Here is a 14886-nt window from a genome sequence, read left to right on the forward strand (position 1 = left end):
CCTGTGCATATGCCAGTACGTTTCACAGTCACACTTTGCAGAAGGCAGGGTAAATATCAAACTAATATAACTCCGAGAGTAAGTGAGTGTGGTACAAACTGCATAGCAGTTTTAGTCGCGCTGACAATGGTGGCCATACATTCATTCTAACTTCTCCGTGCTTTGCTTCTGCAGGTGTACCCCCACAACAGGTTAAGCCTTGTGTTAAAGTGGAGCCTTCTAATCACTACAATACCTTCAAATATAAAAGTAATGGAGTTGTTGAGAGCTACTCGGTACTTGGCAGCTGCAGGCCATCTGACCCATACAGCATGAACAGTGTATACTCCTATCACTCTTTCTATGCACAACCTAACATGCCTTCCATGAATGGCTTTCATTCAAAGTTTCCTCTTCCTCCCTTTGGATACTATGGCTTTCCCGGCAATCCTATGGTTCCCTCCCAGTTCATGAATTACGGTTCCACTGATGCGAGAACTGGTGGATGGATGAACAACAGATTTGAGAAGAAGCCAGAATTGCAGTCTTTGGCCGATGGCATGAATCATGGATATGGGAGCGACTTAACTGAGCAAAGCTATATGAGATCTAGTGACCCATCGCACCAGTACAGCCACCAAGATCCCACCGGTCAGAAATCCGCAGGCGTTTCCCATCGGACCACTCCTGCTCCCATGGACACCACTCCATTCTCCCAGAACCATCCTTGCTTCAACAAAGTAATCAAGAAGGAGCCTATTAGTGATCTGCCACATGTAGATCCTTTCCAGAGAGCATCAAGCGCCCACGCTCAAAGTCCAGGTCTAAATCTTGCATCGCAAAACAGCGATCAGGCCATGCCGTATAAAGCAAACGGAGCACTAACATCTTCTGAAAGGACTAACGCTGAAGGACCTTGTGGCATGTTTACATCCAGTGAGAAGGCAAATTTAACAAACGGACTGGAGAAGAGAGATTATTTTGGTGCTCATGTGAATGGCATAGGATTAAAGGGTGGGCACGGGCTGGGCAAGCAGTGGAGTGCATATGGAATGAATAATCAAACGGGTCAACATGATACACAGTCTTCAGGGAAGGTGTGGAGCTCATGCAAAATGAATGATACTTCAGCTGTCCTGCCGCCTCCTGCTAACACGCCGGAGAAAAACTGGAACGATGGACAAGCCGTGAAAGAGCCCATGTCATACCAAGAAAAGCTTTGGAATTCGGCTGCTTCCTACGACAGAGGCAACGTAACCCCAAATGCCGGGCCACAAGAGAGAGCCTGGAATCCGTATGCTAATCCACCTGTAAACAATTTGAAAACGGACCCCAATCAGACCCAGTGGGACCCTTACAGCCTAGATGACAACGTGGACAATGCTAGCATGAAGAGTGCGAAAGAGGAGGAGGACGAGGAGGAGGTCTGGTCTGACAGCGAGCACAACTTTCTGGATGAAAACATCGGTGGAGTTGCTGTAGCCCCGGCGCACGGCTCCATCCTCATTGAATGTGCGCGGAGGGAGCTTCATGCCACTACCCCCCTAAAAAGACCCAATCGATGTCACCCGACCCGCATCTCCTTGGTGTTCTACCAGCACAAAAACTTAAACCAACCCAATCACGGCCTGGCGTTGTGGGAAGCCAAAATGAAGCAGCTGGCCGAGAGGGCACGGGCGAGACAGGAGGAGGCTGCCAGGCTAGGCATCAAGCAGGAAAGCAAAGGCTTTGGTAAAAAGAGAAAGTGGGGAGGTGCTGCCACTCCAGAAACCCCACCGGTCGAGAAGAAAGACATTATCCCGACGAGGCAGGCAGCTACTCTATTAACAAACTCTGCTACCACTGCATCCTCCTATGCCTATACCAAGGTGACGGGACCATACAGTCGCTGGATATGAGATTAACACAGCCACGGATGGTGGCCACCGTACCTCAGCTACCCCCGAGCACTGTAATATATGGTGCTAGATTTTTGGTGCTTTTAACGTGTGTACAATGGGTGCGCCCTGCTTTTGTGCACATCTCCCCAGGACTCAACCCTCTCTGTAAGAGAACTTTTACTGTATAATTTTTATTTTGTTTTCATTAATCTTAAAAAGATTTATATATCTGCATTTTTAAAAAAAACAAACAAAACAAAACCTACTGTTGTACAAGAACAGGAATCAAGGCATCCTTTTAAGACACACAAAGATTTTTAATAACGTTCAAACATATATTTATTGGATTTTTTAAGAAAATGGTGCATAATCGCTAACCCACCCTTCTATTGAACAGGTGCTCTCAAGCAAATAGGAATCATTGCTGACGGATCACCAAAATGTTTTTTTTATTATTATTATTATTTTTTATTAAACCAGTTGGTAAAGACATACTTTTAATCATTCTTTGGCGGGGGTGTAAATAACAGTATCGCCCTCCTGATAATTCGTGTGTCGGCCTCCATGCAGCGTTTGGTATGGATATACAGAGAAATCTGTAGCCTAAGATGCAGTAATACAGATGTGTCCAACAAATATATGGTGGTTTCAGACGGACAACCAGCTCTGCCACTAAAACATTCGATCCAGGAAAATGCATTGAAAGCGTAAACTTTTCCATCTAAGGTGAGTGTCTGGCATGCAAACAGTTAAACAGGGACTCAAAAAATTCAACATGATGTGCATTGATCCTCGCATTTCTATAAAAACAAAATAAAAAAAAACACAGTTTTGGTTTCTACAAACTCTCCTTCCTTAACTGTTTAGAATGGGCAGCTCACCTTAGTGGAAACAGCGTCTCTAACAGCCTGATGCATCAATCGGCTTCCCATTATTAAAAGGTTAAAGCAACATTTTTTCGGTTTCAAGGAACCCAAATAGTGGACGGTGCTGCGTATTCCATTTTTCACTATTTCTAGTTGTAGAAATCGAGACCAGAATGTTTGCACATCTGCATTACTGCCCATTAGGTATAAAAAGAAAACAGATATATATATATATATATCTATAATGTGTGTTTACCAGCTGCACCGTAAATGGAGGATAAAAAAATGTAATAAAGTATGAATTGTAAAACCTGTTGACAAGGGGCTGCTGTATCTCCCGCCAGATCCAAACTGTGAATAGTCATCTTCTTGTATATATGGTGCTGGTGGGTTCTGGGGCATTCTCTGTTCCGTGTATATTAGTGGGACTGCAACACATTAAAAGAAACAGTCCTGTGTTTTTTCTCCATAATAACATTGTCCACCCGATCGATGCGTAGGATCATTGATTCTCCTCCGTCATTAGGTTTCATTTATTTGGGGGGGGTTTGGGTGGAGGACTTCAGGGTCTTTTGTGGGATGTATGGTTTGTTACCATAGCAAACCCAACAACTATTGCAAAACATTGGTGCTTATTCTATAACCGTAACGTGTATTTTTGGTATTTACGAAAAAAAAACTTTTCATTTTTTTTGGAGGGGGTGGTAAAGGTTGGCAAAGAGCTGCAGCGAAAGGCAAGGTGCTACATAACTAAAGGAATATAAAGAAAAGAGAAGTATTTTTATGAGTGTAGACAAAACTAAAGCTATCTAGATTTTTTAGGGAGGTCATTTTAACCGAAGCCGGGCAAAGAATGCCAGGCTGTGCCACAGAAAACGTGCTGCTTCGTCATTGTTAACCACTCAAGCTCTCGAGGGGTTAATGTCACGCAGAATGTAAATCCAGCATTAAGACCAGAAAGGTGGTTTTTATTTTATTTAAAGGACTCCTAAATGCACGGAGGTAAATTCCATGCACCTAAATATTTGAAACCGTCAATATGTAAATAGCTTTTTTTAAATTTTATTTTAAAGCACTTTTTATCCTGCTGCAAACATTTTGAAATAGATCATGGGAGAACTGTACATAGACTTAGAATATTTAACGCAGTGTGTCCGTCCTACCAATTACTATATCTGCATATATATATATATATAGAATCCACCCCCCCCAATTAGCTTAACGGTGCTCTGGTTTTGGCTAGGGTGGCCGATAGTGTAACAGACGAAGAACGCCACTTCTCCCCACCCTATCGATACTGAGTATCTGTACATTTGTAACGTGGGACAGGCCAAGGGTCCCAAGTCAAGTAACCATCTAGAAGTTGGTTTTCTAGAGTATCTTCTACAAAGTATTAACCCGTCGTTGGCAGATGTACCTTAATTACTGTGGTAGACTTACTGTAGAGACGGTCATACTCACTACCGCTTCAGGTTGTGGTTCCCCCCCCCTCCCCATAGAAAATCATTGCTTCCAGAAAGTGCTGCCTTAAACATATACCTTTTCACAAACACACGTAGGGACTCGCGTCGCACAGTCCTATCACACTATAATAAGATCGCGTAATGGATGCTGCCTTGAGAAGTTAAAGGGAATCTATAATTAAAGTATATTAATGGACTAATTAAATGTTTTTTTAAAATGCTAGTTACTGTTTCATATAGAGAGAGATATATAGGTATATAGACAGTCCGCCTAGGTTTTAAACGAATCGGAGTTATTTCAGATTTTATTCTTCGGCTGTTGTGATGTCATGGAGTCGTCGGTGTATAGCCGTGCCGCGCCTGCGCGTTGTTTGTAGATCTGAGTGACGGTTCCAGCCATACCAAGAACCCGGTCCTATGATGTGAAACCAGATCTTATACCCAGGTGTAACATCGTGTTAGGAAACCTGTAAACATGTCCGTGTGTGCAGGCTTTTTATATTTATGTACGAGTACCTTCTAATCAGCTGTTACCTGGTAGTGGAATATCATTTACTGGCCTTTGCTTCGATTTTCTCGTGTTCTGTGATATTATTACCCTTCATTCGTGTCTACCGCTTTTACTTGGTAATGTACTGAACAACCACACTACCCTGCCTTAAAAGCTGCACCAGGAATCCATTGTGGAGATTTGACTTTTTTATTCCCCATCAAGATAGGATTTGGAACTAGACCTCAAGTTGCCTCATATGGGGTGTTTGTTTGGTCCTATTTGATCGTTAACACATATGGTCAGCTAACGCACAAAGTTCCAAGCTTTATAGACAACATTGGGCTAACTTGTGGCGACGCATCGGGTGCTGGTGCAGGCGTCTGTCGCATTGAATATTAGACGGAGCCGTGCCGCTGATCTAGGCAGGACTCTACGGTGCTTTATACATCACCATGTGCTATGGAATTATTTAAGTAACTGCAGCTTTTCTTTTCTTAAGATCCTTAAAAATTGGGCAGTTTGACATCCAGTGTAGAGCAACAAGATCCATTCCTCCGCAGCGTCCGGTAAAGGTGCTGTTCCACCTACCCTGCTAAATGTATTGCATTCTTAACTAAATGCAACATTAGAGAAATCGTTCCTTGTCCTGTTAAATGCCTGAACCCATTGAGAAATTCTTTAATAGTGTAAAATTATTTTGCCCGGACCACTTGCCTTGTGATATCTATCTGTAGTAATCACAAGGTGTGTGTGCTGACTACTCGCATCTCACTAATTGTGTTATTCTGGTTCTTCCACCGGCCAGATGCGAGGGCTCTGGGTTTTTTTTTTGGGGGGGGTATATTAAAAAAAAAAATGAAACTAAGTAATGTTTAATATCTGTATGTAGTTTCTCTTTATTTTCATGAAATAAGCCGGGGGGGGGGACACCTTAGTGCAGTCTCATTTTTTCTTTATATGGTGCCTGCTTTTAAAAGCTTCAGGAGTTCATGTTGAGCCAGAGATGGCAATGAACTCCTAATAACGGTCAAACATATATTTATTGGATTTTTTTAAGAGAGCAAATCACGGTGCATAATCGCTAACCCACCCTTCTATTGAACAAATAGGAATCATTGTTGACAGGTCGGAAAAATGTTTTTTTTTTTTTTTTTTTTTTTACAGAAACCCTAGCTATTAGGGTCTCTGTAAAAACAAAAAAAAACAACCCACAAAAGTGGAAAATTGCGTTTGGTATAATTCGGAGTATTTTGGATCATTTGTTCCTGGGTGATATTATGCATGACTACACCAGGTGGTGGTTTAACTACTGGGTCATCTTACCAGGGTCTGTAGTTTAGGTTCAGTTGACCGTCATTTGTAAAAAATAAGTATTTACTTGCTCCGTATCTGTGGCTCGCGCGCTTGCCACTGTGTTTCTGAATGCAGAAGAGGCCGTAAATTGTATAAAAGTTCTTTACAGCCCCTCCAATAAATAAAATATCCGCTACTCATCACAATACAAAGTTTTTTTCTTTCACCCCCAAACAATGTGTAATCACATTGTAATTATTTCCACGAGGGTGATTTAGTCTATAGATCTCTATCAATCAGTATTTACATTGTTTTAAAATTTTAACCCCTTCAATGCCAAGTTGCACTCAGAGTATGAAACTACAATTTTTTTCCACTCAATTTATTTTGGTATCTCCCCCCCCCCCCCCGGCGTCTGACAATGTTAGCAGTACGAGTGGTTGGCGGGTGAGACTGGAATGGATACGGCGGGTATTTTTGGAATGGGAACTCTTTTAAACGATGCTTAACACTAAATCTAGCCTACCTCAAGTCAGGAATGAACCATAAAACTTGTGGAACTCAAAGGGGTTATAAATCTGCACGCTTGATGCGGTTGCCATGCGCAGCTCGTTCCCAGCTCGGCAGCTCATTTCCTACTTAGTATTTCTCATTTGATTTGTGGCTTTTATTTTCTCGCGAGCCGATCACTCTACCCGACACATACCAACGTGTGTTTATTCTGCGATGGGAAATGTGCTGCTTCTGGGGTCAAAAATGATTTGATTTGTGCTGAAACTGTTCAGATTTTCTCTCTGCTTGGTGTATGATTTTTTGATTGCTCTTGGCATAAATATTCTTTGTATTCTAGTAAATGTGGAGATATTAGTATTTCTGAGGATGATATTGTACATCACTGGCTGACTCGGAATGCTTTAGTTCAGAACATTTGAAGTACATCTCCTGTGAGTGTCCGTCAGCCATGGCCGACTGGAGATAGTTTGCCCACGTCTGCCGTAATCCTGTGTCTACCCAAACCCGTACTATTCAGACTCCTATATACATGGCGATATGTCAGTTTCTCAACAAAATACGGCCTTCCAAATATTCCTAAACTAAAAACAGACGATCCGCTAATAATGAAGTATTTTTGAGCATGATTAAGTAGCTGTAAATGTTTCTGCCATTTAAATGTAATTTATTGGGGGAGGGGGGTCCTTAGCATTTTTAAAACAATATCGGTGTCTCCTTTTGTAAGCAGAAGCGGCGCGGAAGCAAACAGATCTCCAATGGTGGCTTTTAATTAACCGATTAATCTGAAATCTCTGTAGAAGGCTGTTTTTTTTTATTCCTGTAAAACCAATTAAGCCGCCTAATTATGGCATTTCTCAATATAGAATGGCGTTTTTAAATGATTTGCGATGGTCTCCTTTTATTCCTTTACACTTCAGTTAGGTGAAGCTGGACGTTTATTAGCGATGCACAATTCCCTTTGCTGATTGAATTCCGCTGCTTGTTTTCGGTGCGTCGGCGTGGATAGTTCTGTTGCTTTGTAAGGCTGTGTAGAAAGATACGCGGCTTCTCCCCCGTTTACCTGGAGAAATGTAGCATGCGGGACGCAGGGGCTTTAACGTATACATGCCCTCTCCTCGTTTCTATTTAAAGGAAGATTTCTTAACCTAGATAAGCTATACAACACATTTTACAAATATTATATGGAACGGTAGTGAAACTAATGGGACATTGCATCAACAGCCTTATATATATATATATATATATATATATATATATATATATAATATATATATATATAACGCTTTTGTTTTGTTTTTTGCTTTTTCCCCCCAAAACGTATCCACTCTGTAATATATTTTATTGGGGTAAACTGTCTCAGTCGGATGTACAGGCCTTTTTATTTTATTTTTTTTATTTCACTGCTATCTTATATTTTTGTACAGATTTTTTTTTATTGTTTGTATAGATACTTTTCCTAAATTATACCTCAAAAACATTTGTGGTAGGCATTCATTGATGGGAATGATATCTAGGGTAAAAGTGTCCTATATTTTCGCTTGTGACACGTACTTACGTAATTTATATTTCCCCCCCGTATGTCCGTCTCTATACTGCACCTCCGCATATCTCCAAAATAATCCGGTGTGATGCCGCGTCTCGCGTTGTATTATATTGGGCATTTTTAAAACTTTTGTCTTGTGGCTAATGGGAAAAAAAAAACTTTTAAAGAATTTACCTATGGGGTCTAATTGATGAGAAACGGCCTAATGCCTGACTTGTGTGTTTGTATGTAAATGATTCCATTGTATTTAAATCAGTTTGTCACCTTTTATAAGAAGCTAAAATAAAATGTCATCGATTAACACCTTCTGTACAAACCCCCTCTGTTCAGGGCCGTCTGTAAGTAGAATGTTTTCTCACTGCAAATAGTTCTTGGTAGGACAATTGTGACATTTTTATATATATGTATTTTTTTTTTTCATTTTATTATTCCCTTGTATGTTAAAATTCTGCTACCAGGTTTAATTGAACTGAAATGTTACCACCTGGCACCATCACAACATCATTTCTTCAGGGATTCCTTTGTAAAACTCCACACACCTTCAATTAAAACCGTTCGGAACTTTGTCCGCTGTTATGCATTGTCAAATAATAATAATAATAAAAAATATATAAAACAATAAAAAAAAAATTCGGATATGTACATTTTAGGTATGGCTTGTCCACTTTCTCTTCTTTTGATGTATTTGTATCCTTTTCCGGGGCTGGATAGGACTGGTACATTCATGTGTTGTACATTCCAGCAGCAGTGGAGGAGGTTTGAAAGAAGTACGGGAAACAGGTTGGTTTTGTGGCATAAATAAATGCAGTATAGATAGTTAGAAACATAGGTGTTTGATGTATTTGATTTCATGTCTTTTAAATTCACTGGTTGCAAGATTCTCCAATGGAGCTAAGCTTGTACGCCACACTTGAATATATCTCAACTTGTGACTGTGGTTACTTGAAAATTCAGTTTATTTTGGGGTTGATCTGATGAATGGTAGATTTTACAATGTCTGAAGGCAGTAGGATTAATGTGTATTAAACTGCAGATTTAAATAGTGCAGTAAATTTATGCTGATAATTTTATTTTGTATAATTTTCCATGTTTTGTATTTTTTTCCCCCTTTCATTTCCTCCCCACCTATTCTGTGTTCTGTAATTTTTATTTTTAGGATGCCTAAAAAATTGCAAGTATGAATCTTTTTTTGTTTTGGTTTTTAATTTGTATTTTTTTTTTGTATTTTATTATAATTTTCACAAACAGCTTGTTTGTGAAATGTATTATTCCTGATAACTAAAATATTGTGGGTGTTTTAATAAATTTTATATTTATTTTTTGCACTCAAACTCTGTGTTGCTTTTTTAATTTCGTGAATTAGGGCAGAAAGGGTAATTTTATCTTTAATAACGCCGATATATAGGTACACCTACATACCTCCATTATCAATACAATGAACCAGTAAAGGCTTTAGGAGTGTTGGGTATGACATTTTGGTGTAAAGTTACGTGATCTTATCACCATCCTCTAGTTTCACTTATTTGAGCTATTTTCCCTGGCTTAAAAAAGGCACAGTTGACCTATGACTATAAATTAGAAGTCCAGTGTCATTAACTATGATGGTAATTTTGGAAGTATTTTTTTTGAAGCTAAGAAAATGCAAAGTACGCCTAAATATAACAGAAGGGGCTTTTCTTGTAAAAAATAAAAACTTTTAGTTTGAACATGGAGTCCCTGCTGCTAAACTCCTACAGTGTTTATTGGAGCCGTGTTTTACCTTGTAGTTCCCCTTTAAACTCCTGATGTCTCAACCTTTACGGATTTGTTTTCTCTGTAACAACACAAAGAAAAATATTCAAATGTAATAAGTTACAAACTGCAGAACTGGTTTATTAAAGGTAGTTATAAGTTAATAATGGCCATTGCCACTGTATCATTGGTACCAAGCGCTTAGGAGTGATACAGGCATGACAGCGGATGAGAGATTATAAAAAAGCTAATTTATATGGAAGCATTAGGGTAATATCCATTGGGTACGAATCATAAAGAGGTAAAACATTCAGGGGTAATTTTCACTAACCAACAGTGGTTTAATAGTAAAAAATCGGGAACAAGAATTTGTAATACACCAGAAATCTGTCACATGCGATGTCACTTGCTGTTAAATATGTTTGTTTCCCCTGGAGCTCTTGGCTGAGGATGTTTACTGTAACTGCCGCTCGCATACAGACAGGTGTTCTACTGGAGGAAATCTGCATCCACGCACACAATGCCCGTACGCCGCACATCACAATAGGTCATTCATGCCATTGTATTTCCTTAGTTTACCTTTCCTCATCTGCCGTCATCACTTAACATCATTGATGAAGTTGTCTAGGCTTCCCAAAATCACTGCTATTCGAATCCAATTTCATTCACTAGTGTCATTCATGACACTATATATATATATATATTTATTTATTTGTACTGTAGATGTGTCCTTTTCTTCTCACTAGCAGATACAGTATATACAGTATATTGTACTGTAAATAATGTGTCGAGAGAGAGAGAGAAAAACAAACAAGCTACGTGACTCGTGGGGTATTTAATCTTGTGATTCCCCCCTTCCTCGGTCAGTTTACACAGCGTTCTCCCTTTGTTATCATTGTTCTCTCTATTTGTTGAGCTACCCCCCCTCTACTATTCACCCACAGAGGCGACTTCATTAATGTTTACACACGGGAAGCTTCCGCTGACGTCACGACACTCGTGGCGCATTTCAATATACGTCACTGGCGCAACCTCTCTGCTTGCAAGGGACGCTATTAGAAAACAGGAGCAGGAGGAAAGACTTCCGGCGGAGGAAAATGACGCCGATGGTGTGACGTAACACCTATGCGACGCCGCACATAATATACACATGCCTCCTGTGCGTTGACATTGAGAATCCAGGCTGTGTATCCAAAAGCTCAGGACCATGTTTGCAGCCGGGCACTTGATGGCCAGGAGTAGGGTAAGCAGGACGCGCCGCTGGGGGAAGGATTTATCTGCAGCGCCGGTTCCCTTTCTCCCGGGGCTGAGGAGACATGCGTGCGGTGAATGGGGCTGCTTGGGTGGCAGTTCGATTAACATCAGTGTCTGTTATGCCCTGAGTGTCCGGGCTCTGCAGGCTCCTGGACACAGGTGAGCCGAAAACCTGGCCGGAAGTCTGCTTATATACAACGGAAGGGCAGCGGACCTGCTTTAAAGTGATGCATTGAAACGGCCATCAAAATATTCACCCGGCTTCTGACCTGCTTTTGGTCATATTTGTAGACGGCTCGAGTGGTTCCTGTACACCAGGTCACATGGGCAGACTAGAAGGGCCTAGGAGTCCCTATACATCAGGAAACATGGGCAGACTAGAAGGGCCTAGGGGTTCTTATACATCAGGACACTTGGGCAGACTAGACTCTTAAGTTACTGGCGCATAGACCCCTGTATACCCCTCTGCAGTGCTACTACCAAGAGGATGCTATAGTAGTAATATTATCTAGATAGCACTAACAATTTCCAGAGTGCTTCTTATAAGATATATATATATATATATATATATATATATATATATATATATATATATATATATATATATATATATATATATATATATATATATATATATTCAAAGGGTATGGGAAACCGCACTGCCCTGCCCCCGATCTTACAATCTGGAGGTATCTTAAAATATAAATGTGTAATACTCATATTGTGTTTAGACATAAAATCAAAGTATGGTTAAAGTGTTTGTGTCATCCCTGCAGTCATGCATTCTCTGCAAAATGAGAAGGTCCTTTGCATCCAAAACAGAAGGCGAGGACAGGATAACGGAAGTGCTGAAGACGAGGTTCCCTAAGGCTACTTCTGTCCGGGTAGTTGATATCTCAGGTAATGTAACTATGTAACTATGATTAAATGCTGTTAATACAATAAAGCACATGATGTCACAAGTTAATAGAAAATATTGAATTCTACATTCATGCTATTAAGTGATCTTTTAATCTGACGGTATATTAACTGGAAGCACATACCTAATGAATACTTAAGCTTTATATATTGAGTATGTGAGTAGATGAACAAAATATCATACATTTATAAATTGTTATGGAAACATATAACCCAGCCATGCATTTCTTTTATGCTTCATTTTAGAAATATGTACTTTTTCTATCCAAATGACGTTACTCCATACAGGGAGAAGTTAGGAACTGCTAAGAAATTTGTACCTGTTCATGGTAAAACCAAGGTTCCCTAGCGCCTTTGGGTTGAGGATATACAACCCAAAATATATATAAATATCCTCGTTTGGTTTCTTCAGTCAGTCAGACGGTGCGTCTTTGACAGCTTCACTTGTGCGGACGTGATGTGGTGCTGAAAACCTGAACTGTTGGGACCGTGAGAAGTGGCGCGGTGTAGATATTCTAAACTCATTTACACGGTTGGGCTCTTGCTCTCTCTGTGCTAATGTACCAAAGGACATCATACATTCAAGAGGAAGGTGCACCCACTTCCTGCAGGCCAAGTTCTAACCCATATTACCGGTGCATTTTCTGTAGCTCTCTTTTTCTCTTCCAGGAGGCTGCGGTGCAATGTATGAAGTTCACGTTGAATCTGAAGAATTTAAAGCAAAACGCACAGTACAGCAGCATCAGATGGTGAACGATGTAAGTTTAGGCATAGGGACATGTTCGTTAACCTGCTATGGTGGGTGCTTCACCATGCATTATGAAGCGCCCACATGAAATGGCCACCTCCTGCAAACTCGGGTTTTAATGAAGGCTGCCCATGTGCTACCCATAGGACTAAAACCTTATTTACCAAAATTATCAGAGAGCAGGTAAGGACACAGGTAGCCAGCAGGCTGCTCTCCAGGTGGTGCTGAATTAAAACTCCACTGATCCCCAACCTCTGCACTTAGGAAGCATAATATACTTACATTTATACAATTATCTATATCTCAACAAAGTTATAAAACATGTTGGCTTGATTTTTTTGTTTGTTTTTGTTTTTTTAAGCGGTATTAACTTAGAGCTAAATTATTACAAAAGGTAAATTCCTAACCAATGTTTTGATGGTTTAAGTTAATAGAATTTAAAGAATTATTTGCAACAATTTACACTATACTTTTAACATTATGGAAATGTTTTTCCCAGAAGAAAGGGTGAGGTGGCCCTACCTAAAACATGGTTCAAATAATGGCAAATTTAACTGTTATTCTGAATGCACTGTGAAATCAGTGAGTTAAAAGTTCAGGTGTGTGCTTTAGTGAATACCCTGGGTCAGTGAGGCAGTCCAGTCTGTCGCTCAGCCATTGAGAAGATCCAGCTTAACGTACCAAAAATCAGCCTGTGCATTTATGGGAATGTTTTGAAGCCCGGTATCGTCCACTATTATAGATTAGCAACATCTAATTTTGTTCTACAACAAATGACCCTTTATTCGCAAAATATCTGAAACAAAAACAAGTCAAAAAGCTAACTCTCTCTCTTTCTCTGTTAAGGCCCTGCAAGAAGAGATTAAAGTGATGCATGGACTGAGGATATTCACATCTTGTCCAAAACAATGAAAAAAGTATATATAGTGTTTATACACAGAAATATTTATCTTTTCCTAAACTATCTGAATTGCCAGAAACATGTTCCAGTGAAACCCATCAATACCTGGTCTTCCAATTAAGCAGTTGTGGAAATAACTCTACCCTGGGAAAAAGTCCACATGTGTATATTTTAGTTCTCTAAATGTTTATTAATAAAGAAAATCTATTACCCAGGAATTAATTCTGAGCAGCTTTTTTTTTATTACACAAACACCACCAAGTAAGGTTTCAGGTTTTACTGCATGTGGAGCAAGTAATATTGAAGTGAGGCAGGTGAATCCACATCTCTCAAATAGACGATGTTTGGAGAATAAACCCCTCTAAATACAAAAAGGCATAAAAAACACTGAAAAGATACATTTATTAATTAAACAAATGTTCACAAGCCTTTCATATGCTCCCAATGCACCTTCACTGGCGGCTGTGTCTGGGAACTCGTATGAAAGCCAGTAACGCGGGTCTGTAGAGTGAACCTTGCCTGTCATTTTACCATCACCTAATACTAGACATGCCAGTGTGCGCAGTGCTGGACTTAATCACCGTACATATCCGCTTACTGCCTTTTAATCTTATATGCACAGAAAATACACAAGGTAGACTATATAAATCAAAAGGTATTTATTACAATGCGCAAAAACAGGAAAATAACTAAACATAGAATGATCCTATATAGAAATAGCTATTTTCTGAAAGTATTTGAATATATGTAATTGATGAGCTGTTTCCCCAGTGGCACAATAGATGTGTTACGTTAAAAGCACATAAGGTGGAAAATTTAATTAAAGAAAAAAACCTTGACATTAGTCCAACCCGTACCAAAGGGCGTAATACTCATCGTAAACTCACGAAACTACACTTATTACCATCAGCTTTGTAGATGGACAATAGAAAGTATTCCTCATGCTTGGCAATTAGGTTGGTCTATTAATGGTTAATTTAAACAATGGGGGGAGTTCACTGTTTTGTTTAATTTGTGAATCTGCAATGAATGTATCAAGAAACAAAATGATTACACAACCACAGCAAGTATAGGGGGGCTATCAAAACTACAGCAGGACAGCCCAGCAGGGTGGTTTAAATGTATCTAATATGTAATACAAAGAGGATATCATTCAATGCATAATGCAAGGAGGCAGTACCTCAAGATCCAATTACATGCGTGTCCCATGCAATGCAGTTATGCCGCATAGTGCTTGTGTTTAGACGTTTCCTGAACACTAGTTACTACAGTCTGTAAGTAGTATTTGTAATAATCTCATCCTC

At 39.7% G+C, this 14886-nt stretch overlaps 2 protein-coding genes across 6 annotated transcripts in view; both read left to right on the plus strand.

The window, feature by feature from the left end:
* Nucleotides 1-2677, plus strand: part of TET3 (tet methylcytosine dioxygenase 3) — a 43015-nt gene extending 40338 nt beyond the window's left edge. For all 5 annotated transcript variants that reach the window (XM_053464577.1, XM_053464579.1, XM_053464578.1 and 2 more), the window contains one exon: nucleotides 175-2677. In XM_053464577.1, the coding sequence (XP_053320552.1) occupies nucleotides 175-1877 (1703 nt within the window). In that variant the 3' untranslated portion in view covers nucleotides 1878-2677. The remainder of the gene's footprint in view (nucleotides 1-174) is intronic.
* Nucleotides 2678-10848: 8171 nt separating this feature from the next.
* BOLA3 (bolA family member 3) lies at nucleotides 10849-13804 on the plus strand. Its single transcript, XM_053464587.1, has 4 exons — nucleotides 10849-11004; nucleotides 11792-11915; nucleotides 12603-12691; nucleotides 13528-13804. The coding sequence occupies exons 1-4, from the start codon at nucleotides 10969-10971 to the stop codon at nucleotides 13591-13593; spliced, it is 315 nt and encodes a 104-aa protein (XP_053320562.1). The 5' UTR covers nucleotides 10849-10968; the 3' UTR covers nucleotides 13594-13804.
* Nucleotides 13805-14886: the final 1082 nt, after the last annotated feature.

The sequence above is a fragment of the Spea bombifrons genome, chromosome 4 (genome assembly GCF_027358695.1).
Source record: "Spea bombifrons isolate aSpeBom1 chromosome 4, aSpeBom1.2.pri, whole genome shotgun sequence".
In the NCBI taxonomy this organism is placed as follows: Eukaryota; Metazoa; Chordata; class Amphibia; order Anura; family Pelobatidae; genus Spea; species Spea bombifrons.

What these genes read in the sequence shown, in the direction of transcription:
- BOLA3 (XM_053464587.1), top strand. Translation starts at nt 10,969, where the DNA reads ATGTTTGCAGCCGGGCACTTGATGGCCAGGAGTAGG. An exon ending in ACTTGATGGCCAGGAGTAGG is followed by an intron (nt 11,005 to 11,791) that starts GTAAGCAGGACG and finishes TCATCCCTGCAG; the next exon opens with TCATGCATTCTCTGCAAAAT. An exon ending in CCGGGTAGTTGATATCTCAG is followed by an intron (nt 11,916 to 12,602) that starts GTAATGTAACTA and finishes TTTCTCTTCCAG; the next exon opens with GAGGCTGCGGTGCAATGTAT.